The sequence below is a fragment of the Ipomoea triloba genome, chromosome 9, assembly GCF_003576645.1.
Source record: "Ipomoea triloba cultivar NCNSP0323 chromosome 9, ASM357664v1".
NCBI lineage: Eukaryota > Viridiplantae > Streptophyta > Magnoliopsida > Solanales > Convolvulaceae > Ipomoea > Ipomoea triloba.
Genome location: NC_044924.1, coordinates 27336364 through 27361982, shown reverse-complemented (window position 1 = coordinate 27361982; position 25619 = coordinate 27336364). Strand labels below are relative to the sequence as shown.

General features: G+C 32.9%; 3 protein-coding genes across 6 annotated transcripts; all 3 read left to right on the top strand.

The window, feature by feature from the left end:
- The first annotated feature begins 5206 nt into the window (after positions 1-5206).
- On the top strand, positions 5207-8693 carry LOC116028308. 2 transcript variants are annotated; one of them, XM_031269973.1, is made up of 8 exons: positions 5207-5442; positions 5745-5834; positions 5930-6306; positions 6524-6612; positions 6852-6991; positions 7089-7637; positions 7748-7855; positions 8101-8693. In XM_031269973.1, exons 1-8 carry the CDS (start codon positions 5266-5268, stop codon positions 8134-8136), a joined length of 1566 nt encoding a protein of 521 aa, XP_031125833.1. In that variant the 5' UTR covers positions 5207-5265; the 3' UTR covers positions 8137-8693. The 2 variants fall into 2 exon arrangements, with proteins under 2 accessions (XP_031125833.1, XP_031125832.1); XM_031269972.1 differs by lacking the exon at positions 8101-8693 and having other exon boundaries at positions 7748-7978.
- A 3739-nt stretch (positions 8694-12432) lies between these two features.
- LOC116028309 lies at positions 12433-15515 on the top strand. Of its 3 annotated transcripts, none has more exons than XM_031269975.1 (7): positions 12433-12601; positions 12913-13038; positions 13554-13643; positions 13741-14117; positions 14414-14496; positions 14758-14897; positions 14980-15515. In XM_031269975.1, exons 1-7 carry the CDS (start codon positions 12458-12460, stop codon positions 15208-15210), a joined length of 1191 nt encoding a protein of 396 aa, XP_031125835.1. In that variant the 5' UTR covers positions 12433-12457; the 3' UTR covers positions 15211-15515. The 3 variants fall into 3 exon arrangements, with proteins under 3 accessions (XP_031125835.1, XP_031125834.1, XP_031125836.1); XM_031269974.1 differs by having other exon boundaries at positions 12904-13038; XM_031269976.1 differs by lacking the exon at positions 14758-14897 and having other exon boundaries at positions 12904-13038; positions 14980-15143.
- A 3738-nt stretch (positions 15516-19253) lies between these two features.
- On the top strand, positions 19254-23991 carry LOC116028307. Its single transcript, XM_031269971.1, has 7 exons — positions 19254-19489; positions 19805-19894; positions 19994-20370; positions 20691-20773; positions 21869-22485; positions 22628-22750; positions 23252-23991. The coding sequence occupies exons 1-7, from the start codon at positions 19313-19315 to the stop codon at positions 23954-23956; spliced, it is 2172 nt and encodes a 723-aa protein (XP_031125831.1). The 5' UTR covers positions 19254-19312; the 3' UTR covers positions 23957-23991.
- Positions 23992-25619: the final 1628 nt, after the last annotated feature.

Here is a 25619-nt window from a genome sequence, read left to right as displayed (position 1 = left end):
AAAAAAAAAAAAAAAAACCTAGGCGCAATGCTTTTTACATACATGCTCAATGCTTATACTTTTACTTCATGATTAGTGTTGATTAAAACTTAGGCAATTATTTCTATTATAGCAAAAATTATTCATTTTAGCTTTATTCATTTTAGGTTACTTTTTACATATATGCTCAATGCTTATACTTTTACTTCATGATTAGTGTTGATTAAAACTTAGGCAATCATTGTTAGTAGGAATGATGCAAGTAATTAAGACCGATATGATTAAACAAAGATAGATTATCAGAGAAGTAGAAAAACATTTGATTTTGATAGCATTATAGAAATCTTAGACTGAGAAATCTGGCAGCACTCACATCGACCTCTATCTCCTCATCATCAGAATTCATGGCTACATATATAGTATCATATGAGGAAATTAAAAGCAAACAAATTAAATTAAATTAGTTTCTACCCAGAAATGTAAATGTAGTGTGTACTTGTGGATGTGTAGATTGGGTTTTAGCAGGAGTGGGATTGGGATTCCTGGGAGTGGGATTGCTCATTCCAGAACTCAAGGTATAGAAATTAAATTCTGAGAATGAAACCATGCACTGAATTTATAGAATTGTTTGATGTGTGAAAACAGTATAATGGGTTTTGAGATAGAGCTCAATTTATAGAATTGTTTGGTAGGTGGGATGTCGGTCTTCTTTGGTATTTTTATAATTATTATTTTAACTCTTTGATTTGGTTGTAATGTAATGTAATTCCAATGGGATTTTATAAATTATAAGCATCACATGCAAATTCTAATGTACACACCATGTGCACTGTATGTGCATGTTAGACACAGTATACATATGGTGTTTAGTCAGTGTGTTGTGTACTAATTTAGACACCCTGTGCACCAATTAATGGAAGTATGTGCATGTTAGATACAATATACATAACCTGTTTACTCAGTGTGTGATTTTGTTTCGGGAAACATGCAACGGCGGTACTTAATGCAAAATTGAATTATTACTGATTTGCAAATTCATTTTTACTGCACAGGTAACAAACGCCAGATGTCCCAACCCCCAAACCAACAATCGACAATCGCGGGAGATGATGACGATTTTGTTAACCCCACGAGCATTCTTACAACCCTTACAAGCTGACCCGACATGGGATGCCCCGAGTACGAGTTAACGGAGGAAGAGAAGGACAGATTTCCAAGCATGAAAACTCGGGTAACCGGCAAGCCACTGCTTAGATGCTATAACCAACTTGAATGCCTGGTAGCGGAATAGAGTTGCAGCCATAGGCTTCCAAGAGGTCCTCAACCTTCAAGTTATTGAGACACCAAAGCGGTTAGGGCGTCCGTTGCTTATGAACTTCGACTCAACAACAATGACAATTAAATTGGAGAATGATAAGATCCTCCGATCCAGATTTGGGAAAATGAGGTGCACGCAGTGTTTGGGCTGCCCGGGGAGAAGTTTAAGTGACAAACCGAGACCCAACAACGTAACAAGGACCCTATTTGAACAGTGATGGTCCCAAACATGTTGGGGGAATACCTAGAAGGGTGTAATATTTTAAAGCGTCATTTCACGGTATTGGTGGTCACTACATTAATCCGCTCAAATGCTCAATGCTGAATGGTTATTGCCACCAGCTATTTGTTAACGATCTGGACGATGTGACCCAAATCCCCAAATCTGAATTGGTGCAAATACCTACTAACTAACCTCGTGGAGACACACGAGAAATGGGCAACACAAAAGATTTTGCTTCTAACGGTAAGCATGCTACGATTATAAATAGATTTACAATTGCCTATTACGAGAACCCAGAATGGCTAAGTTTTTTGTGTGGATGGAATTTATGCAGGTGCTATATATGGACCGTGTAAAGTTCGACGGCAAGAATTCGAGGATGGACATGTAGGATAATGAGAGATAGGGCATTTGCAGAAATCAGGTTAGGAGGATTTGGTTTGGGAGCATTGTTACCAGGAGACACGGATGCAACGCAACCACACAATGAGGAAAAGGTTAGCTCAAATATACTTAGTTATTTATGAAAAACTTGAGGATCCAGTAACTGTCCTGAAGTGCACACAGATACATACTGAGTTGCACACAGGTGAAGACGCATGCACATTGGTACCTAACACAGTGCAAATTGATGCCCCCCAAAAAAATTTTTTTGCAGGCTTATGAAGTTTGAGTGTCTGCTAAAATGTCATCCTTCAAGAGCATCTTAGTGGACCTTGAGACTTTAATTGAGGAGACCGTTGAAGGGACTATCAAGGAAGGAATCCCTACGGGAAATCCGGCAAGCAACCAAGAAACTTGTGGGAGTGATGGGAGCGAATATAAGAAATGAGGGCAATGCTCCAGAAAGCAAGGGACCAACCGACAGCCAACACGAAGACGAATTCTGGGCAAACCCCGACAACATGCGGGTAGTTGAGGATGTAGAAAGAACAGCACATCTGAGGGCACAATGGGCTGAAATGCCTAGTTTCAGTCTTAGATTCACACAGGCGGAGAACAATGAGATGTGATCAAACATTGGCAATATTGCTTGGGAATACATGGCAGGAAAGGTAAAAAACAGTTAGTATTTAATTAGTGTCTTAAACAGGATATTTGGAGACAGAAAAGCTATAAACTCTACATTGTTCTTTTAACGAGGTTTTCTCCTCGTCCTGTGACCCTAGCCGGCAAAAGACCACAAGGAGGTAAACCAGCTTAGGTTACCCATAGCTGACCAGCTCAAACCCAGGGGTTTGAGGATCGAACCTCCAACCTCTCGATTGTAGGTATAACCTCTACATTGTTGCACCAGGCAAATGATGATATTATATGGATGAAGTCGGGCATCATTAGGTTCCACCTGTCGTAGAAGTAGAAATGGAAGATGTGTGTGCCAAGGAAAACACCACGATTGCTCCAAACAATGCCGAAATACTCCAGACTCTTGCAAAGGTATTGAACTCCTAAATTATGTTTGAGTGCACACTGACCATTAAGCTTATGCACGCAGCAGACCACTACTGTCAAAAGGCCCAAAAATAATTCTAATTCATTTTTTTCACCCAGAAAATTATTGGTATCCATGATAGGGGAAAAAGAACATGTGCGGCCCACCCTTCGGCGCACCGACCAAGATGGGACGACCACAAACAACCGAGCCAGAACAGGAAGACGGGGAAATGGCACAGTTATCTCAGTACATAAGCCAGATTATGGGCATCTCATATGAAAAGATCCCACAGCCATTCGTTGTTCACCAATGGATTGCACACAGCGTTAACAACATGTATTGGAGTCCGATATTTTTAATTTTATTTATTACTACAGAGTCTAACACTTCTACATCATAAGCTTCAAGATGAAAATTAAAATCATACATTGTGGACTAAAAATACAACATTTTTATTTGAATTGAAAATTAAAAATGAAATAAATCAAAATGGATAGATAATATTCCTCTTGCATTTTCTTGATATAACGCCAAGGGTCAACCAACCTCATCATCTACTAAGATTTGACAATACAGAGATAATAATAGCACCAATCATATATGCCTGTGATAAGCATTGAAGAGGGTGTGGAGAGTTCAACCAAAAAACAAAACAAAACAAAAAAAGAAAAGAAAAAAAAAAAAAGAAGAAGAAAAAGAAAAGACAGTGATTATATTGGAGGACCATATTAAGATCAGAAAAGAATAAAGCGGATTCAATTCCTTTTCTCATTCAAAAATTCTTGTTAGTTGTGTACATTAGGTTTTCAATACCACCACATCCTCCCCTTTTCAATTATTTGGTCAAAAGGAAATTGATGAAACCACATTCCCCTTGGATTAAACCTTCCCCTTATCTTTACCCCAAAAAGTTCCATGTGGATAAAACATGATTCTTGTATCAAAAGACTACAAGTTCAATTTTTGCCAATAATTTCTCGATCAAACGCATAGCAGTGCAGGTTATTATACAGGAGCACAATCCATCATTGTAACTTCTTGTGCAATTTGAATTGGGTGCATGTATACCCTCTTATGTTTTTTTTCTTAAATACAACATCCGGTAACCCCAGGCCACAATTGTGAGAGTAGTCGGGTTTTTTTTATTTTTATTTTTTTTACAAGTTAAGAAAAATATTCGACTCAAATCTCTTTAACATGACACACTGACCTCTACAAAAAGTAATCATCCAATCTTGCAACTAAATTAACAATCCACTTATCAACTGCTCTAAAGTGTAAAGTCCCTATATATCTATATCTTTTTAATTATTTGATCAATACGAAAATTGATAGAGAGCACATTCCCATTGGACTAGCTAGCCTTCCTTTATAGTGGTACGTACGTTTAGAATTGGGCTTTCACTATTGGCTAAAGGGACAAAATGTTAACCAAAACTTATTTAAAATAATATTTGAAATGGACAAAACTTATCAATTTGCCCCTCTTTAATTTCTTGCTTTCCTTTATGATGAAAGAAATGAAAGAAACTTCATAGTAGAGAGGTGCTATATGATACAGGCCTATTATACACGAGTAGGATAGAATTTTTATTTTTTATTTTGAGTATTTGTAGTGTATTAGTTATCAAGAAATCAAGAATCAACAACTTAACATGATATATAGAAGAGTGGAGTTGAGGGAAAGTAGAAAAGTTCATATAAACTGTTTGAATGTTTGGGCCACAAAATCAATATTACAATGCTTTACTTCATTACTGAGTTCTACTTTAGATAGATAAAGCTATATGTGCATGCGTCCATCTTTAATTCTTCTACAATGGTTCTTTTTCTTCTTTTAATTTTGTTTGTTGTTCAAGTTTCCAAAAAGCTTAGCTATTATTAAATTGGTATATAGACTAGACAAAATAAAATTTGTATTATATATATATATGATGATTATGAGGAATTTGTTTTTTTTTCTCAACAATAAGTAATAAAAGTAATGGAAGGAAAGAGACGGGCGGAAATTTTTCAAAACAAAAAATAATACTATCCTTAACTTCCTTAGTTATTATATTTTACTTTTGTGTTTTGTAAGAAAGAAGACAAGCTTCTCATATAATAATAATCCAATAATGAAATAAATTATTATATTCCTCAGTTTGGTTCTTTTCCTTACCGTGAAGCAAATTCAATTAATTCATCTACAATATTTTTATCTCTCTATGTTATATAAGAGCTACATTGTCATGACCAAAACCAACCCAAGTAAACCTTAATTACTCTTTTTAAAGAGCCAATTCTTCTCTTCTTATCTTACCTACAAGACATGGCAACTCAACCTCTCTCTCCATCAAGAACAACAATTTCACAACTACAAATGATTCATGTTGAAGAAAAGATCATCATAGAACAAGTTAAGGATACACATAATCCGAATGGTGGCATAGATGTTGATGCTAATTGTCTTCTCAAGTTTGTGGAGGACATTTTCTATTTCAATGCGGTTTGTCAATATACTTGCATTAAACTATTTTTAAAATTATTTTCTTGACAAATATATAGATTTAGTTACCATTGTATATATATGCATCGATAGTGAATGAATTTGTATTATATAATCACGTAAATGCAGTGCATATATAATACAAATCCATATTGTTATTATCAATGTCACCAAGTAAATTTTCATCGAATAATCATAGACCAAAGAGAGATTTCTTAAATGTTCTTACTATTCCTGCTTAGAAATGGTTCCGTTACTATTTTTTATCACACTAGCTTTGTGTTAATGGAGTATGTGTTTAGGTTCCTCGAGAAGCAATGCAAGACAAGTTACAATTACAAGAACACATCCAGAAGGAGATTTCATTTGTTCTTTTACAACTCTCTTTCGTGGTATGGTATATATAAACCCTTCTTCATCACACAATTTTATATTAGTATAAATTAAATGATGACTTTTTTCTTTTAAATTTCATTCTCATTTTTAGATACCCTTCACTTGTGTAAGCTATGATGATAGTCATTCAACTGCCATTTATCTACTAAGTTTGTTGTCAAAGTATATGTGGCATGCTAAGGGAGTAATGTTACTCGCATGTTTTGCGATCATCCGAGGAAAAGCTAAAGTTGTCTCACAATTATGTCATCGGAAAGGACTATCTTACAACATGACTGCTCTAAGAAATAGTCTAAACTCAATGCTATTCCCTGACAATGAATTTTTTTTTAATGACTCAATAAGATCCATGTTAAACCTCACCAAGCTTATGGTTGAGCTTCGACATTCATCTTCAATGTTTTTGGCAAACTACTGGATCGCAAGAAGTGTTGTTGCCTATGCTCACCTCCTTATTTTGGGCCTCGAGTAAGACCACTTGATTTAACTTTGTATAAAGTAAATTAATTACATATATTCTACCTTAATCTAATTTTTCAATAATTATTATAAATAATTATTTGTAATATCTCATATAAACAAGTTTAAATTGGGTTTAATTAAGACTTCGTAAATAAGTATAGTGAGGATTTATTTATTGATGTTTGTTTTTAATTAATTAATTAGCCATGCTCTTCTTCTTCAGGCCACAAAATCAGATAATGACGGAACTGTCACATGTATCCACCAAAATCAAAGAGATTCTGGCTTCCAGCCTCCCGCTACTAAGTTGGCGTAATATTTATTTTAATATTTACTTACGAAATGTTTATGATTATAATTCATGTATACTTATGAATATGAAGTTATTATAAATTGACTGTAAAAGTTAAACTTTGTTATGCAAACAAATAATCCTCAATTTTTCTAATTAAAATAATTAATTTAACCCAAAATTACAGTACTTTGATTAAATAGATCTTACCAAAAATCATAATTTAGCAATGAGATTAATTATAATTTTGTGTATGCAGAGGCAAAAAGGATGGAAGATAATTATCAAACATTGTTACATGCGTTTGATAATTCTTCAAATATTTTGGACGTTCTTAAATTGATATTCAATGTCAAAAATGATAAAGAGGAGCCAATTTGGTATAAAGATACATGGCCTGTATGTATAAACATTTGTTCTTACTTATCTTATCAATATATATATATATATGCATGTGTGAAATAATCTAATGACCTCCAAATATCTTTTCGATTAGAGAGGGTCATCACCACGTTCAATGGGAGTAGATGAGTTTGAAGGGGAGGGAGTGCTATTGCTTATATCATCCGGCAAACACTTCCCCATTTATGCATATTTTGCGGGGCCGCCCAGTGAAGTAAGGACGATTTGGGTTCCAATTATAAATAATCTGGATGACCATATACAAATGTCTGATGATTATTATGTTGTATTGGATCCACAAAAATGGATTGCACCAGAATTTGTAAGATTTCTAAAAGAAAAGTGCTTCTCAACTTTTCAAGTTGGGAGTGACCCTATTGTCATTTCACTGGACAAACGAGGAAGATTAGTTCATTCTAATGCACTGCACATGGTATTCACATTTGGATTTCAACTTTATCAAAGGAGCAAAACGAGATTAGGTGATATAATCCCTTCATTAGAAAATGAGTTGAGGGAAAGGACTTCTAGTGCTGACCGTGTGATTGATGACATTGACAAACAAATACATAATTTCGCGAGAGAGGTTCGCAAAAAGATCAATTATTGGGTAGACGACATCGAAGCGAAGATGAAAAGTTCGGTATGAATATTTTATAATTAAACTTTTACTCACTTATTATATGTACTTGTCTATATTAATTTTGGAATTTAAACCACTTTATACAAATACAATAATATTTTATACATCAGTTTCGCTCGTATGATTACATGCTTGAGAGGGAACAAGAGCTTTGGATTAAAGAATCATGGAATCTTTTGCTTCTAGTCAGAGGATCCCACTGGACGCCAAACGAATGGGCAAGTCATGAATCCTCAACTTGCTTGAATTCTAATTAATTAGTGGTAACTAAGTACAAGCTAAGCTAAACTGCATGCTTGCCTACTATACTATACACTACAATTCAATTATTTTAGCTTGTACGTCCCCTCATATATGCTTAGTACTCCGTATTCAATATTTATTTATTTTTTATTTTAAATGAACGATTCAATTAAATATTAATAAAACATTATATTGTTCTATGTATTTTTCTTTTGAACAGATGAATGATGATGAAAAATACATTTTCTTATGCTGAGGCAATAGCATTAAACAAGTTCTCGAATTTATACTTAAGGTACAAGAAGTTCGTTCCAAATTCCAAATGGATATGAAAATTGCATACGTTGGAAGAAGAGGAAAACTGATTGAAGAGTTGAGCAGAGCATGTGATTATACATTTAAACGTTATCAATTTAAGCGCTTTTGGGCACGACTTTATAGTGTGGCCTCATCTAGGATCCAATATTTAAATAAGGTTGGACTTGATGAAGGGAGTGATGAAATTCTGCAAGGACTCAGAAAATTGTTAACTTATGAAGATGAATGCACACCAATTGGATCATGGGCTTTGTTGGGCAAAGGGAAAAGAATAATTGCATGTGATATGGGAGACAAAATATTAGGAGTCTTGAATGAGTATGAGAAATGGAAGAACAATGCACATGTCAATGATTTTGAACAAGCATTCAAGGATTGCTATGAGATGCTTAATAGTTCTTCTTCTTCCCATCAACACCCTTGTTGTGCTCTCAATTACTCATCTAATTTGGATAAAATTTCAGAGGCTGAGTCCTGCCCTCAATGTAACCAAAATATGCATAAATTTGTCACTTTCTCCTGTTGTCATGGCCCGACCAACTATTTATATTATGAGGAGGAGGATGACTACTTGCTATGAAGAATACTAGAGTTTATGTTCCAATTGCACTGGCTGTTAGAGTTGTTGTGGTAGTCTCCATGCATGTATTATGTTTGTACTTGTACGTTCATTCATGGTTGTAATATTATTCATTGAATATGCATACAAATTAAACCTTTAATTTGTTCACATTTTCAATTTCCCAATTACTAGAATAATAGCATTAAAAGTGGATTAAATCTGTATCATCAGCCTGAGATGAGAAGGAGAATCAGAGCTGCACCACAATCCTAGATAGGCAAAATTCCGTCATTTTGTGAACAATTCATCAAACCCCTGCCCTCTTGCATTTAAGAACATTATATTGTGGACTAAAAAAATAGAACATTTGTTTTTAAATCGAAAACTAAAAATAAAATAAATCAAAATGGATAACTGAAAGTTATAATATTTTATACTGTACATAAAGGGAATAGATATATTCCCAAAAAAAAAAGAAAAAAAAAAAAAAGGGAATTGATATCCATCTTGTATCATCTGAAAGATTGGTGGGTTCCTCTTCATAATTTTCATCCAATTTTTGTCTGTTGGACGCTATTTCTAACCAAAAATTAGAATTAGACGGAAATTTTGATCATCATTTTTCCAGATCTTCCATTTGATCAGTATGTTGGTCGGAAACCTAAAAAAAAAAAAAGCTTAAGATTAAAGAATCTTGGAATCTTAAGCTTGTAGTAGGATGGTTCCAATACTGGTACTCCAAAGAGGCTAAACTATTGGGTAAGTCATGAATCCTCCCTCAACTGTACTTCAATAATCCAAACCATCTTAGTTGGTGTGAGTGGTCGTGCACTCTTATCTTTTAAGAGAGATTAGAAGTTCAAACCCTCTCTCTATAAAAAAAAATTAAATAAAAAAATCAATCCGACCAGCACGTACTCCCCTTAATTGAATTAAGGTCAGCTCAAAACATTTCGTGGACTAACCAAAAACCTCAACTAAACTGCATGCCTACTATACTATACACTACAATTCACTCCGTATTCAATATATATATATATATATATTAAATGAACATTCAATTAAGCATTATTAAAACATTATATGGTTCTATATATGTATTTTTCTTTTGAACAGATTGATGATGAAAAGTACATTTTCTTATGCTGAGGCAATAATATTAAACGAGTTCTAGAATTTGTATTTTAAGGTACTAGAACTTGGTTCCAAATTCCAAATGAATATGGAAATTGCATATGTTGGAAGAAGAAATATGATTGAAGATGTGGGGAGTTTTGCAAGGCTGGTTCCCTTAAGGGTACTAGGATTAATGTTGTTCTTGGTGGGGAGCGTGATTCTGGTTTCATAGGTGGTGGGTGTTGCAGATTATGATTTCCAAGAGTTTTCTTTTCTGTTTTGGGATCCATTTTAGGGAACACTTATGTTACTAGAAACGTTAATTTACTGCTTCTACCTAGCACAGAACATGAGTGAGACAGACAGAGAATAGTGAGCAAGTTGTTGCCATGGCTCACTCAATGTTCGGATGCGCGGCATCGGAGGGGGACGAGATACTGGTGGTCGCCGGCGGAAACAACTTGGAAAAGCAACACAATTCGAGGCAAATTTTTTGAAAAATAAACCATGTACAAAAAAACTCTATGTACATGAAATTAATATTAATTTTTGAAATAATTTTGTATTCAAAGCAATACAATGAACTAGACAAAGATTATTAGGGTTCTTATACCAAATGTTAGATATCAATGTAGTCTAAGCGATTATTAGTGATGTTTTGTCTCATATTTAACGTTTGGTCTCATACTTGACTCAAAACCTTAGATAGTGTATTGAGATTATTATGAGTAATCTAATCAAAGTACTTAATAAGTCTAATTAACTTACACCGCATAATTAAAGTTTTAATATATAACTTATATTATACAGAAAAATCTTACATCATTGTCAATGACCCCAGAAGAGGAAGTTCAATTTAGAGTTTCATTATATTCTGAATTACATGAAAATGCTGGTGAGTATGTGTGCATTTTATTATAATTTGTATCTATGCGTCGTATATACAAACAATATAATTTTGATGTTTTTGTTCAACTAGATAGTACAGCTAAATCTGCATTGTACTTTTTCTTCTAGTCTCTATCAACAATCATCAATTGATCAAGAACATGATGAAGAGTGGAGCGGAAGGAAAGTAAAAAAATTCTTGTAAGATGTTTAGACCACAAAATTAATATTACAATGCTTTGTTTCATCACTCAATTATTCTTTAGATGCATAAAGCTCTATTCTCTACCTCCACCTTTAATCTTTAATTTTTATTTTTGTGTTTAGGAAGTAAGAAGACAAGCTTCTCACATAATATAATACAAAAATTGACATATAATCCATGTTATTCATGGAAAAAGTGTAATTGTATATTCTCAATTTGATTCTTTAGTGACGAGGTCGATTGATTCTTCTACAAAATTTTTAATTATATTCCTAAGTTATATAATAGTTGCATTATTATGTATTATTGTAAAAATAATTTAAAGATCATCCCAATTAGAATTGATTTAAGCAAAGCTCAATTATATTATTTTCTTTTCAAAGAGCAATGGCTAAAAAGTGATGGGGTCAATTTTATAAATATTAATATAAGAGAATCAATTTATTAGGGATTGCAGACATCTATTTTTTTTTAATGTAACACAACTAATTAAGACCAAGTATGTTCTGTTTTTTTTTTTTTTTTTTTTTTTTTTTTTTTTTTNTTTTTTTTTTTTTTTTTGCAAACTAGCACCTAACCCAATTTGAGACACTACCAACAAAAAAGAAGCGGTCAACAAATGAAGACAAAGACAATGACAAACTTATTCAAAAGCGAATTAAAAAAATTTAGAGTAATTCCATGCTTTGCCCATGTGAGAGAGAGATATGACATTTAGTTGAATCCACGTTAGTTGCACTTTTTATTTGTAGTGTATTAGTTATCAAGAATCAAGAACATGTATATGATAGAAGAGTAGGTGGAGTTGAAGGAAAGTAGAAAATTTCTTGTAATTGAAGTGTTTGAATTGGGCCACAAAATCAAATACTACAATGTTTACTTCATCATCACTGATGAGTTCTTCTGATCTTTAGGTAGATAAAGCTCTATAATATCCACATTCCTCTTTAATTCTTTTACTTTACTATAGCTCTTTTCTTCTTTTTGTTGTTTAATTAAGACTCCAAAAATCTTAGCTATTAAATTGGTAGATCAGACAAAATAAACTAGCTTGTATGTAAATATGATCATGATGAATATAGGAGTTTTTTTTTTTTTTTTTCCCCAAGAATAAGTAGTAGAAAAAATAAGCTAAGGGACAACAGAAATTCTTCGAAACCAAAAAATACTTCAATTTTCTTAACATCTATCCTTGTTATTCTATTTTACTTTTGTGTTTTGTAAGTAAGAAGACATGCTTCTCACATAATCCAAAAATGAACATGCAATCAAAGATTTCCATGGAATAAGTGTACGTGTGATTAAATTCCTCAATTTGGTTCTTTTCCTTGCGGTGATTTGAAGCAAAGCCAATTAGTTCTTCTACAAGATTTTTAATTCCTATCTTATATAAGAGCTGCATTATCATGACCATAACCCATCCAAGTATATCTTAATTATTTTCTTATCCAGGACATGGCAATCCAACCCCTCTCTCTATCAAGAACAATGATTTCAAAACTACAAATAACTCATGTTGAAGAGAAGATCATCATAGAACAAGTTAAGGATACACATAGTCCTAATGGTGGCATAGATGTCGATGCAAATTGTCTTCTCAAGTTTGTGGAAGCCATTTTCAATTTCAATACGGTTTGTTAATATACTTGCATTAAACTACGTACCTTAAAAATTTTGTTCATCATCACAAATATACATATTTTGTTACCATTGTGTGTATATATACAATGCATATATATATATATATATATATATATATATATATATATAAATCCATACTATCATTATCAATGTCACCAAGTAATTTTATATTGAATAATCATAGTTGAAAGAGAGATTTAATTTCGTAAATGATGTTACAATTTTGCTTAGAAATAGATTCATTCTTGATTTCATCAGTACACTAGCTTTGTGTTAACGGAGTATGAGTTTAGGATTCAAAGAGTGATGAAGATAATTCTGAAAATGAAGATGAATCTTCTTATGAGGATTCAGAGAGTGATGAAGATGATCCTGATGAGGAAGAAGGAAGTGACGAGGATGGTGATGAACATGGAAAATCTGAGACGGTAAACTACTACTTCCAATTTCTACTGTCCAACTTTGTTGGTAAATTCTATTTCTTTCCTCAGATCATGGTATTTTATGGGATATTGTTATAATATTTTTTCTAAATAGGCCTTGCCAGAAATTAAAGTGTTCAAACATTTTATTTTGTGTTTTGGAAGCAAGATGATAGGCTTCTCACATGATAACAAATAATGGACAAACAATCAAAGATTTGCATGGAATAAGTGTGATTATATTCCTCAGTTTGGTTATTTCCATTATGGCTGTTTGAAGCAATGTCAATTAATACCTGTACAAAATTTTTAATTCTTTTGATTTAAGTGAAAGTTCAAAGTGACTACACAAATGTGTGCTTTGCGTAAAACCCTCAGCTCCTTGTAATCAAGTAATTTTATGTTGAATAATAACTATAGTCCGAAGAGAAATTTCTTAAATGTTCTTACAATTCCACTTAGAAATAGTTTCATTCTTGTTTTCATTAAACTAGCTTTGTGTTAATGGAGTATGAGTTTAGGTTCCTCAAGAAGCAATACAAGACAGGTTACAAATACAAGAACACATTCGGAAGGAGATTTCGTTTGTTGTTTTACAACTCTCTTTCATGGTATGACATATATAAATCCTACCTGCATCACACAATTTTATATGATGATGAGTACAAATGATGAATTCTTTCTTTTAAATTTCATTCTCATTTTTAGGTAACCTTCACTTGTGCAAGCTATGATGATAGTCACTCAATTGCCATTTATCTACTATGTTTGTTGTCAAAGTATATGTGGCATGTTAAGGGAGTAATGTTACTCGCATGTTTTGCGATCATCCGAGGAAAATTTAAAGTTGCTTCACAATTATGTCATCGGGAAGGAGGGTCCTACAACATGACTGCTCTACGAAAAAGTTTAAACTCAATGCTACCCACTAAGAATGAAACTTTTTTGAATGAATCAATAAAATTCATGTTTGATCTCATCAAGCTTATGGTTGACCTTCAACATTCATCATCAATGTTTTTGGCAAACTACTGGATTGCAAGAGGCATTGTTGCCTATACTCACCTCCTTATTTTGGGCCTCAGGTAAGACCGTTTGATTTAACTTTGTATAAATTACATATATTCGATCTTTGCCATAATTTAATTCTTCAATAATATTTAAAAATGATTAGTTGTAATTTTTTGTATAAATATATAAATCATTAATATATGCAATATAAAGTAGAAAAATATTTCAAAGTAGAAATTTATACATTGCACAACAACACGTGTAAATTGGGTTTAATTAAGAATTTGTAAATAAGTATAGTGAAGATTGATTTATTGATGTTTATTTTTAATTAATTAATTAGACATACATGCTCTTATATATCCTTCAGGCCAGAAAATGAGATAATGACGGAAGTGTCCTATGTATCCACCAAAATCAAAGAGATTCTGGCTTCCAGCCTCCCACTACTAGGTTGGCTTTATATTTTATATTAATATTTAGTTACGAAATGTTTATGATTATAATTATGGATAGCATATAATTTCTAGTGCATATGAAGTTATTATAAATTCACCGTAAAAGTTAAACTTTAACTTGTTGTGCGATCAAATAATCGTTAAATTTTCTAATTTGAATAATTAATTACATCTGAAATTACAGTGCTTTGATTAAATAGATTTTACCAAAAATCATAATTTAGCAATTAGATTAATTATAATTTTGTGTATGTAGAGGCAAAAAGGACAAAAGAAAATTATCAAGCCTTGTTACATGCGTTTGATAATTCTTCGGATATCTTGAAGGTTCTTAAATTAATATTTAATGTTAAAAATAATAAAGAGAAGTCAATTCGGGACAACCATACGGTGCAGGTATATATAAACATTTGTTATGACTTTTCTTATGTGAAATACTACACCTCTTCTAATGGCCTCCAAATATCTTTTATATTAGAGCCGTTCACGTTCAGTGGGATTAGATGAGTTTGAAGGGGAGGGAGTGCTATTACTAATATCATCCGGCAAACACTTTCCCATTTATGCTTATGAGGCGCCCAAAAGACAAAGGATGATTTGGGTTCCAATAATAAATGATCTGGATGAGCATATACAAATGTATGATGCTATCTATCACCCCTTTTATCGTGTATTGGATACACAAAAATGGATTGCACCGGCATTTTAAAGATTTTTACAAGACAAGTGCTTCCCAACGTTTCAAGTTGGGGGTGACCCTATTATCATTTCGCTGGACAAACGAGGAAAATTGGTTCATTCAAATGCACTGCACATGATATTCACATGGCAATTTCAACTTTCTTAAAGGAGAACAATTAGGTCAGGTGATATAATCTCTTCATTAGAAAATGAGTTGAGGGAAAGGACTTCTGGTGCTGATCGTGTGATTGATGACATTGACAAACAAATACATAAATTTGCGACAAAGGTCCGGAAAAAGATCAATGATTGGGTGGACGACATCAAGACGAAGATGAATAGTTCGGTATATGTCTGTCTTATAATTAAACTCTTACTCACATATTATATGTACATGTCTATCTTTATTTAGTTCGGTATATGTACAAGTCGAATTCAACTGGTTTATTTAAATATAATAATATTTTATTCATCAGTTTCGTTCATACTATTACACGCGTGAGAGGGAACAAGAGCTTTGGATTAAAGAATCTTGGAATCTTAATCTTGTAGTAGCATGGTCCCGCTCCTGGCGCTTCGAACGGATACTAAACGAGTGGGTAAGTAATGAATTCTTATTTTCAATTCTAATTAATTAGTTGCCGGAATTATTACGTCCCCTCATGCTTAAAACAAAATTACTACTGACTATTCAATATTTATTTATTTATTTTTATTTTAAATGAACGATTCAATTAAACATTATATTGTTCTATGTATTTTTCTTTTAAACAGATGGATGATGATGAAAAGTACATTTTCTTATGCGGAGGCGATAACGTCAAATGAGTTTTTTTTTTTTTTTTTTTATCAAACTTTGCTCTTTATTATCACTCAAAAAAAAGGCAACAGAGCCATACATGGTTTTGGTCCAAAAGTGACCATCAAAGCAACAAGGGCCTAAGCCTTACAATAAGATCCTACAAACTCAAACCATATCACCTATCACAACAACAAGAGCCGAAGCCTTACACAAAGATCATACAATCTCAATTCATATCACCTATCATCACAAATATCATTTTGGGTAAAGGATTATAACAAGAATGATACTTAAGTTAATTATTACTTGAACATTAAGCACCTCACCATCAATCCATGCTCTTTTAACCCACTTCAAAACTATAGTCCATTGCTATTCTAAACAAGTTCATTGTGTCTTCAAGGCCCACCCCCAACACATGTATGGGAATGAAGCCCCTAAAACCGTCAAACGAGTTTTAGAATTTATACTTAAGGTACAAGAGATTCGTTCCAAATTCCAAGTGAATATGAAAATTGCATACGTTGGGAGAAGAACAAAAGTGATTAAAGAGGTGCGTAGAGCACGCGATTATGAAGGTGACTATGCATGTGATTATGCATTTAGACCTTATGAGTTTAAGTGCTTTTGGGCACGACTTCATAGCGTAGCCTCATCTAGGATTCAATATTTGAGTAAAGTTGGACTTGATGAAAGGAGTGATGAAATTCTGCAAGGACTCAAAAAATTATTATCTTATCATTATGAAGATGAGTGTACAACGATTGGATCATGGGCTTTGTTGGGCAAAGGGAAAAGAATAATTGCATGTGATATGGGAAACAAAATGTTAGGAGTCTTGAATGAGTATGAGAAATGGAAGAACAATGCAAATGCCAATGATTTTGAACAAGCATTCAGGGACTGCTATGAGATGTTTAATAGTTCTTCTTCTTCCAATCAACACTCTTGTTGTGTGCTCTCAATCACCCATCTAATTTGAATGAAATTCCAGAGAATTTGTCCTGCCCTCAATGTAACCAAAACATGCATAAATTTGTCACTTTCACCTGTTGTCATGGCCCGACGAATTATTTACATTACGAAGAAGAAGTGGATGAAGACTTGCTATGAAGAATACTAGAGTTTATGTTGTTCCAATTGCATGCATGGGCTGTTAGAGTTGTTGTACTGGTAGTCTACATGCATGTATTATGGTTGTAATATTATTCATTGAATATACATACAAAAAAAATCTTTAATTTGTTCAGGTTTTAAATGTCCCAACTAGAATAATAGCATTAGAAGTGTATTAAATCTGTTACGTATCATTAACCTGAGATGAGAAGGAGAATCAGAGCTGCAACCACAATCCTAGATTGGCAAAATTCTGTCATTTTGTGAACGTTCATCAAACCCCTGCCCTCTTGCATTTAAGAACATTGTGGACTAAAAAATAGAACATTTGTTTTTAAATTTAGCATTCAATAACCTCATCTACAACTGTTAAACTAATCAGGTTTTTTTTTTTAGGATAAAGAATATTCGACTCAAAATTCTTTAACATGACACTAAATTAACATTCCGCTTATCAACTATTCTTAATTGCTAAGTCCCTATGTATATCTATTTAATTATTTGATCGAAAGGATTTGAAATTGATGAAATTATCACATTCCCATTGTACTAGCCTTCCTTTCCGTCGTTATACCGTGGACCATGCACATGGCTGATACTGCAGTTGTGTTGAAAGGGAACTGCAGTTGCGCGGAACAGAGGCTATTTCATCTGTCTAGAATTGCAGTTGTGTTGAACTGATACTGCAGTGTGTTGAACGGATGAAACGACCTCAGTTCCGCGCAACTGCAATTTCCTTTCAACACAACTGCAGTATCGTCAGTTCAACACAACTACAGTATCAGTCATGCACATTGTGGACCATGGTCCAGAGTATAATTTAATTTGCGCCTTCCTTTATAGTGGTACTTTTAGAATTGGGTTGGCTAAAGGGCCAAAATTTCAATGAAAACTTATTTAAAATAATATTTGAAATGGACAAAACTTATCAATTTGTCCCTCTTTTCTTGCTTTCCTTTATGATGCAAGAAACTAAGGCTGGATAATTCGGTTCGATTTATCTTAACCGAATCAAATCGAACCGAACTAGCAATATACCAAAAATTCAAATAATTCGAGATTCTTATAAATCGAATGGTTCGGTTAAAAGTCAAACCGAACCGAACGATTTGGTAAATTTGGACAATTGGGAAGAAACAGGAAGAGAAGAAGATGAAGCTAGAAGAAGTTCAATTCACAGTTTCATTGTGGATTACTTGAAAATTCTGGTGAGTATATGTGCACTCACTACGAGAAAAAAGGACATATACAACGGTTAAAAATCGTTGTCTTTGAGGCAAAATTTCTGTTGTTAAGATTGGTGTTGTTAGAAGTCACGTACAAAGGCAACGGTTAACCGTTGTCTATTGAGTGTTGTCTTTTCTAATAAAGTACTTTATTATACTTCATAGCTATTTTGTTTCTGCTTTTGATCTACATATACAAACAATTATGATGTTTTGACAATGTTAGAATCTAAGATTTGACCAAGCTAAGGTTATTCAATTCAATTGGACTATATAATGCACATGGATGAAACAAACACACTAAAAAAACCAAATCCAACGAATTAACTAATAATATAACCCATGACTATCTGTTTCTCCTTTATTTTTCGATGTGGACTCTTAACAGACAAAATAAACATTTTGTACTTGAACATAATTTGCTCCTCTTTGAAGTGGTATATGCCACCGGAGTAATATGAAATCTTCACTAATGACTTAGGAATTCTTTTGGTTATGTTAGTTGGTGTTCGAATATGTTTTGAACTCTGGTGGTGATGCTGCAAAGCCTCCAAAAAGATTAGCTATTAAATTGGTATGTAGTCCAGGCAAAATAAACTTGTATATAAATATGATCATGAGGAGTTTGTTTTTTGTTTCTGAAGAATTAGTAGAAAAAATAAGGGCAAGAAAAGAGACAGGAAATTTTTCAAAACAAAAAATACTTAACATTCTTGTTATTCTATTTTACTTTTGTGTTTTGGAAGCAAGAAGAATGGTTATCACATAATCCAAAACTGAACGTCCAAAAGTGTGATTATATTCCTCAGTTTGGCTCTTTTCCTTGCGGTGATTTGAAGCAAAGTCAATTAATTCTTCAACAAGGTTTTAATTCCAATGTTATATAATAGCTAGCTGCATTATCATGACCATAATTGTTGCAAGTAAACCTTAATTATTTCCTTTTCAACGAGCCAATTTTCCTCATCTTCTCTTACCTACAAGACATGGCAACTCAACCCCTCTCTCTATCAACAACAATTATTTCACAACTACAAATGACTCATGTTGAGGAGAAGATCATCATAGAACAAGTTAAGGATACACATAATCCTAATGGTGGCATAGATGTTGATGCTAATTGTCTTTTCAAGTTTGTGAAGGACATTTTTAATTTCAATACGGTTTGTCAATATACATATTTGCATTAAATTATTTTTTTAATTTATTTTCATGACAAATATATAGACTTAGTTACCTATGTGTATATATATAATATGCGCCTATAGTAGTGAATGAATTTTTATCATATAATCACCTAAATGAGCGCATATATAATACAAATTCATACTGTTATTATCAATGTCACCAAGTAAATTTTCATCGAATAGTCATAGACTAAAGAGAAATTTCTTAAATGTTCTTACTGTTCCTGCTTAGAAATAGTTGCATTCTTGTTTTCATTACACTAGCTTTGTGTTAATGGAGTATGAGTGTAGGTTCCTCGAGAAGCAAAGCAAGGCAGGTTACAGTTACAAGAACAAATCCAGAAGGAGATTTCATTTGTTGTTTTACAACTCTCTTTCGTGGTATGGTACGGTGTATATAGATCCCCCATTCATCATACAATGTTATATGAGTACAAATTATAATGACTTTTTTCTTTTAAATTTCATTCTCATTTTTAGATAGCCTTCACTTGCGTAAGCTATGATGATAGTCACTCAACTGCTATTTATCTACTAAGTTTGTTGTCAAAGTATATGTGGCATGCTAAGGGAGTAATGTTACTAGCATGTTTTGCAATCATCCAAGGGAAATCTAAAGTTGCCTCACAATCATGTCATCGGAAAGGACTATCCTACAACTTGGCTACTCTAAGAAATAGTCAGAGGTCAATGCTATCTCCTGACAATGAAATTCTTTTTAATGAGTCAATAAGATCCATGTTTGATCTCATCACGCTTATGGTTGAGCTTCGACATTCATCATCAATGTTTTTGGCGAACTATTGGATTGCAAGAAATATTGTTGCTTATGCTCACCTCCTTATTTTGGGCCTCAAGTAAGATTACCTGATTTAACTTTGTATAAATTAAATTACATATATTCTGCCTTAATCTAATTTTTCAATAATTATTATAAATAATTAGTTGTAATATATCATATAAATATCTATAAATCATTAATACAATATAATAAAGTAGAAAAATATTTCAAAGCATTAATTTACATTGCACAAAAACAAGTATAAATTGGGTTTAAATAAGAATTCGTAAATAAGTGATCTTCAAAAAAAGAATTCGTAAATAAGTAAGTATAGTGAAGATTGATTTATTGATGTTTGTTTTTAATTAATTAATTAGCCATGCTCTTATCCTTCAGGCCAGAAAATGAGATAATGACGGAAGTGTCCAATGTATCCACCAAAATCAAAGAGATTCTGGCTTCCAGCCTCCCACTACTAGGTTGGCTTAATATTTTATTTAATATTTAGTTACGAAATGTTTATTATGATTATAATTATGGATAGCGTATAATTTATAGGGGTTGCACTCTCGTGCGTACTCTCGCTCAGGAGAGAACTGCGAACAAATCACAGTCGTCCACGTGTCCAGATCAACGAATCAAATGCAATTTTAAAAAAATGACGCGGTGGTATTTTCGTAAATAACTGAAACTTTGGTGCACCCAGTTTCACTTAAAAGTGCACCTAGTTTCACTCAAAAGTGCACATAGTTTCACTTACAAGTGCACCTATTTTCGCATCTATTTTCACTTACAAGTGCGATTAATTTACCTTGTTAATATTCATGCACCTATTTCCGCAAATATTTTCACTTACAAATGCAAGTAATTTACCTTGTTAATATTCATGCACCTGGTGCAACCTAGGTGCACCTAATTATAACATTAGGTGCACCTAGTTATAACATTAGGTGCACCTAGTATTGATGCTCAGTGTACAATTCACTTGCACCTGTAATACATATTACTTGCACCTGCAATACATTTTACTTGCACTTGTGCAAGTAATTTACTTTGCTAACATTCATGCACCTGGGTGCAACCTATGTGCACCTAGTTATAACATTAGGTACACTTAGTATTATATTGATGCTCATTGTACAATTTACTTGCACTTGTGATATATTTTACTTGCACGTGTGCACCTATTTTTACTTACAGGTGCAAGTAATTTACCTTGTTAGCATTTATGCACCTGGGTGCACCTATGTGCACCTAGTTATAACATTACGTGCACCTAGTTATAACATTATGTGCAACTACATTCCGAACACGTGGCGAGCTGTGATTCGTCCGCAGTTCTCTCCTGGGCAGCCAGTACGCACCTGAACGCGATCGTAATTTCTAGTGCATATGAAGTTATTATAAATTCCCCATAAAAGTTAAACTTTAATTTGTTGTGCGAACAAATAATCGCTAAATTTTTCTAATTAAAATAATTAATTAAATCCAAAATTACAGTACTTTGATTACATAGATTTTACCAAAAAAAATCATATTTAGCAATGAGATTAATTATAGTTTTATGTATGTAGAGGCAAAAAGGGCAGAAGAAAATTACCAGATGTTGTTACATGCGTTTGATAATTCTTCAAATATCCGGGACGTTGTTAAATTGATACTCAATTTCGAAAATGATAAAGAGGAGTTTGAAGGGGAGGGAATGCTATTGCTAATATCATCTGGCAAACACTACCCCTTTTATGCATTTGCTGCGGCTTCCACAGAAGTAGTATCTATAATCTGGGTTCCAATTATAAATGATCTAGATGAGCATATACAAGTGCATAATGATATCTACCAAGGTAATCTTGTATTGAATCCAGCATTTTTAAGATTTTTGAAAGACAAGTGCTTCCCAACTTTTCAAGTTGGTGGTGACCCTATTGTCATTTCACTGGACAACCGAGGAAGATTGGTTCATTATAATGCATTGCACATGTTATTCACATGGGGATATCGACTTTTTGAAAGGCCAACAACGGGATTAGGTGGTATAATCCCTTCATTAGAAAATGAGTTGAGGGAAATAACTTCTGGTGCTGACCGTGTGATTGATGACATTAACAAACAAATACATAATTTTGCGAGAGAGGTCCGCGTAAAGATCAATGATTGGATAGAAGACATCGAGATGAAGATGAAAAGTTCGGTATGTCTATTTTATAATTAAACTCTTACTCCTTATTATATGTACATGCCTATCTTTATTTATTTAGAAAAAAATTCAGTAAAAAATTATAATTTTAGAATTCTACCATTTTATATAAATACAATAATATTTTATTCATCAGTTTCGTGCATACAATTTTACGCGTGAGATGGAACAAGAACTTTGGATTAAAGAATCTTGGAATCTTAATCTGGTAGTAGGATGGTCCCGCTCCTGGCCCTTCGAATGGATGCTAAACAATTGGGTAAGTTATGAATCCTCATTTTCAATTTTAAATTTCTATTTAATTAGTGGCAATTAAATACAAGCTAAGCTAAGCTAAACTGCATGCCTACAACCTATTATACACTATAATCAATTGTTATACCATGGACCAGGATCCACCTTGCAAGATGGATCTTGAGTAAAAATTATGAATATGAAGAAGGAAATTTGTGAATTTGAAATTATGAATCTGGAGAAAAAAATTTGTGAACATCGTAATTGTGCATTTCCAATACTCAAATTGTAAACTTTAAGAAGATAAATTATGAATTTTTGGACTCGAATCCACCTCGTAAGGTGGACCTGGGTCCATAGAACAATTTGCCACACTACAATTCAATTATCTTAGCTTGTACGTCCCTCATGCTTAAAACAAAATTAGTACTCTTATTCATTATTTATTTTTTTTTAATTTTTAATGAACATTCAATTAAGCATTATTAAAACATTATATTGTTTTATGTATTTTTCTTTTGAACAGATTGATGATGATGAAAAGTACTTTTTTTTATGTGGAGGCAATAACATTAATCAAGTTCTAGAATTTATAGTTAAGGTACAAGAAGTTGATTCCAGATTCCAAATGGATATGAAAATTGCATATCTCGGAAGAAGAGGAAAAATGATTGAAGAAGTGAGCAAAGAGGTGAGCAGAGCATGTGACTATGTACTTGACCATACTAATTATTATAAGCGCTTTTGGACACGACTTTATAGTATGGCCTCATCTAGGATCCAATATTTAAATAAGGTTGGACTTGATGAAGGGAGTGATGAAATTCTGCAAGGACTCAGAAAATTATTATCTTATGAAGATAAATGCACAACAATTGGATCATGGGCTTTGTTGGGCAAAGGGAAAAGAATAATTGCATGTGATATGAGTGACAAAATGATAGGAGTCTTGAATGAGTATGAGAAATGGAAGAACAATGCACATGCCAATGATTTTGAACAAGCATTCATGGATTGCTATGAGATGCTTAATAGTTCTTCTTCTTTCCATCAACACCCTTATTGTACTCTCAATTACTCATCTAATTTGGATAAAATTTCAGAGGCTGAGTCCTGCCCTCAATGTAACCAAAACATGCATAAATTTGTCACTTTCTCCTGTTGTCATGGCCCGACCAACTATTTATATTATGAAGAGGAGGATGACGACTTGCTGTATAAAGAAGACTAGAGTTTATGTTCCAATTTGCACTGGCTGTTAGAGTTGTTGTGGTAGTTTCCATGCATGTATAATGTATTATGTTTGTACTTGTACGTTCGTTCATGGTTGTAATATTATTCATTGAATATGCATACAAATTAAACCTTTAATTTGTTCACATTTTCAATTTCCCAATTACTAGAATAATAGCATTAAAAGTGGATTAAATCTGTATCATCAGCCTGAGATGAGAAAGAGAATCAGAGCTACACCACAATCCTAGATAGGCAAAATTCCGTCATTTTGTGAACAGTTCATCAAACCCCTGCCCTCTTGCATTTAAGAACATTATATTGTGGACTAAAAAAATAGAACATTTGTTTTTAAATCGAAAACTAAAAATAAAATAAATCAAAATGGATAACTGAAAGTTATAATATTTCCTGTACATAAAGGGAATATATATCCATCTTGTATCATCTGAAAGAATGGTGAGTTACCCTCTAGAATTTTTGTGTAATTTTTGTCTGTTAGACGCTATTGTTATTTTCAACCAAAAATTAGACTAGGACGGAAATTTTGATGAGAGTTTTTAAATTTCGGATCTTCCTTTTAATCAGTATATTGGTCGGAAGCCTCTTTTCTAAAAAAAATATGTCGTTTTCTTTAGTTGGACGGAAACAACGAGATTTCTAACAGTACATGTTGTGGTGGCAATATAATGCCAAGTGGCAACTCGCGTCTTCATCTACTAAGATTGGACCATACAGAGATAATAATAGCACTAATCATGCATGGGATAAGCATTGAAGAGGGCCGGTGTAGAGAATTCACCCAAAAAAAAAAAAAAAAAGACACTGATTATATAATATTGGAGGACCATCTATATATTAAGAAAAGACTAAAGAGGATTCCTTTTCTCATTCCACAGTTCTTGTTAGTTGTGTACATTAGGTTTTCAAATACCACCATATCCTCCCCTTTTCAATTATTTGGTCAAAAGGAAATTGATGAAACCACATTTCCCTTGGATTAAACCTTCCTCTGGTCTTTTCCTCCTTTATTCAGAAATGGGTGGCTAAGTAAGTAAAACACGATTCTTGTATCAAAAGACGACGAATTCGATTCTTGTAAATACTTTCTCAACCAAACTCTTTGCAGTGCGGGTTATTATATAGGAGCACTCTCATTTCTTAAGAGAAGTCTGAAGTTCAAACCGAATTAAAAGTAGTATTGTCTTGATCCGAATTAAAATATTAATTTTGATCAAACTATTCATATTCATATATGTTGGTGTGTTCTATTTATTGTCAATTGTCTAAGTTACATTGAAATGTCCAATTCAAGTATATTGTTGTTTTGGAGTTTCCTGTGCAAAGTGAAAATGGACCTACTAAGATTGATAATTATAAGTCTATAGTTTTTTTTTTTTTTTGAAATAAAATCTCTATAGTTATTATAAACATTATAATTGAAAATATTATTATGCCATCCAATAGCAATTTCAAAAAAATTTTTGAAACACTCATGATTCTTTTGTAAGGTACGTAGTATCTGTTTCATTATACTTTATCAATCTTTTTAGCCCAGCGAATCAATACCTCCACCACCATAGATCTATCCTGGTACCACCCATTTTAATTTTTTTCTTTAAAAGAAAGCAATTAAGGGGAAAAAAAAAAAAAAAAAAAAA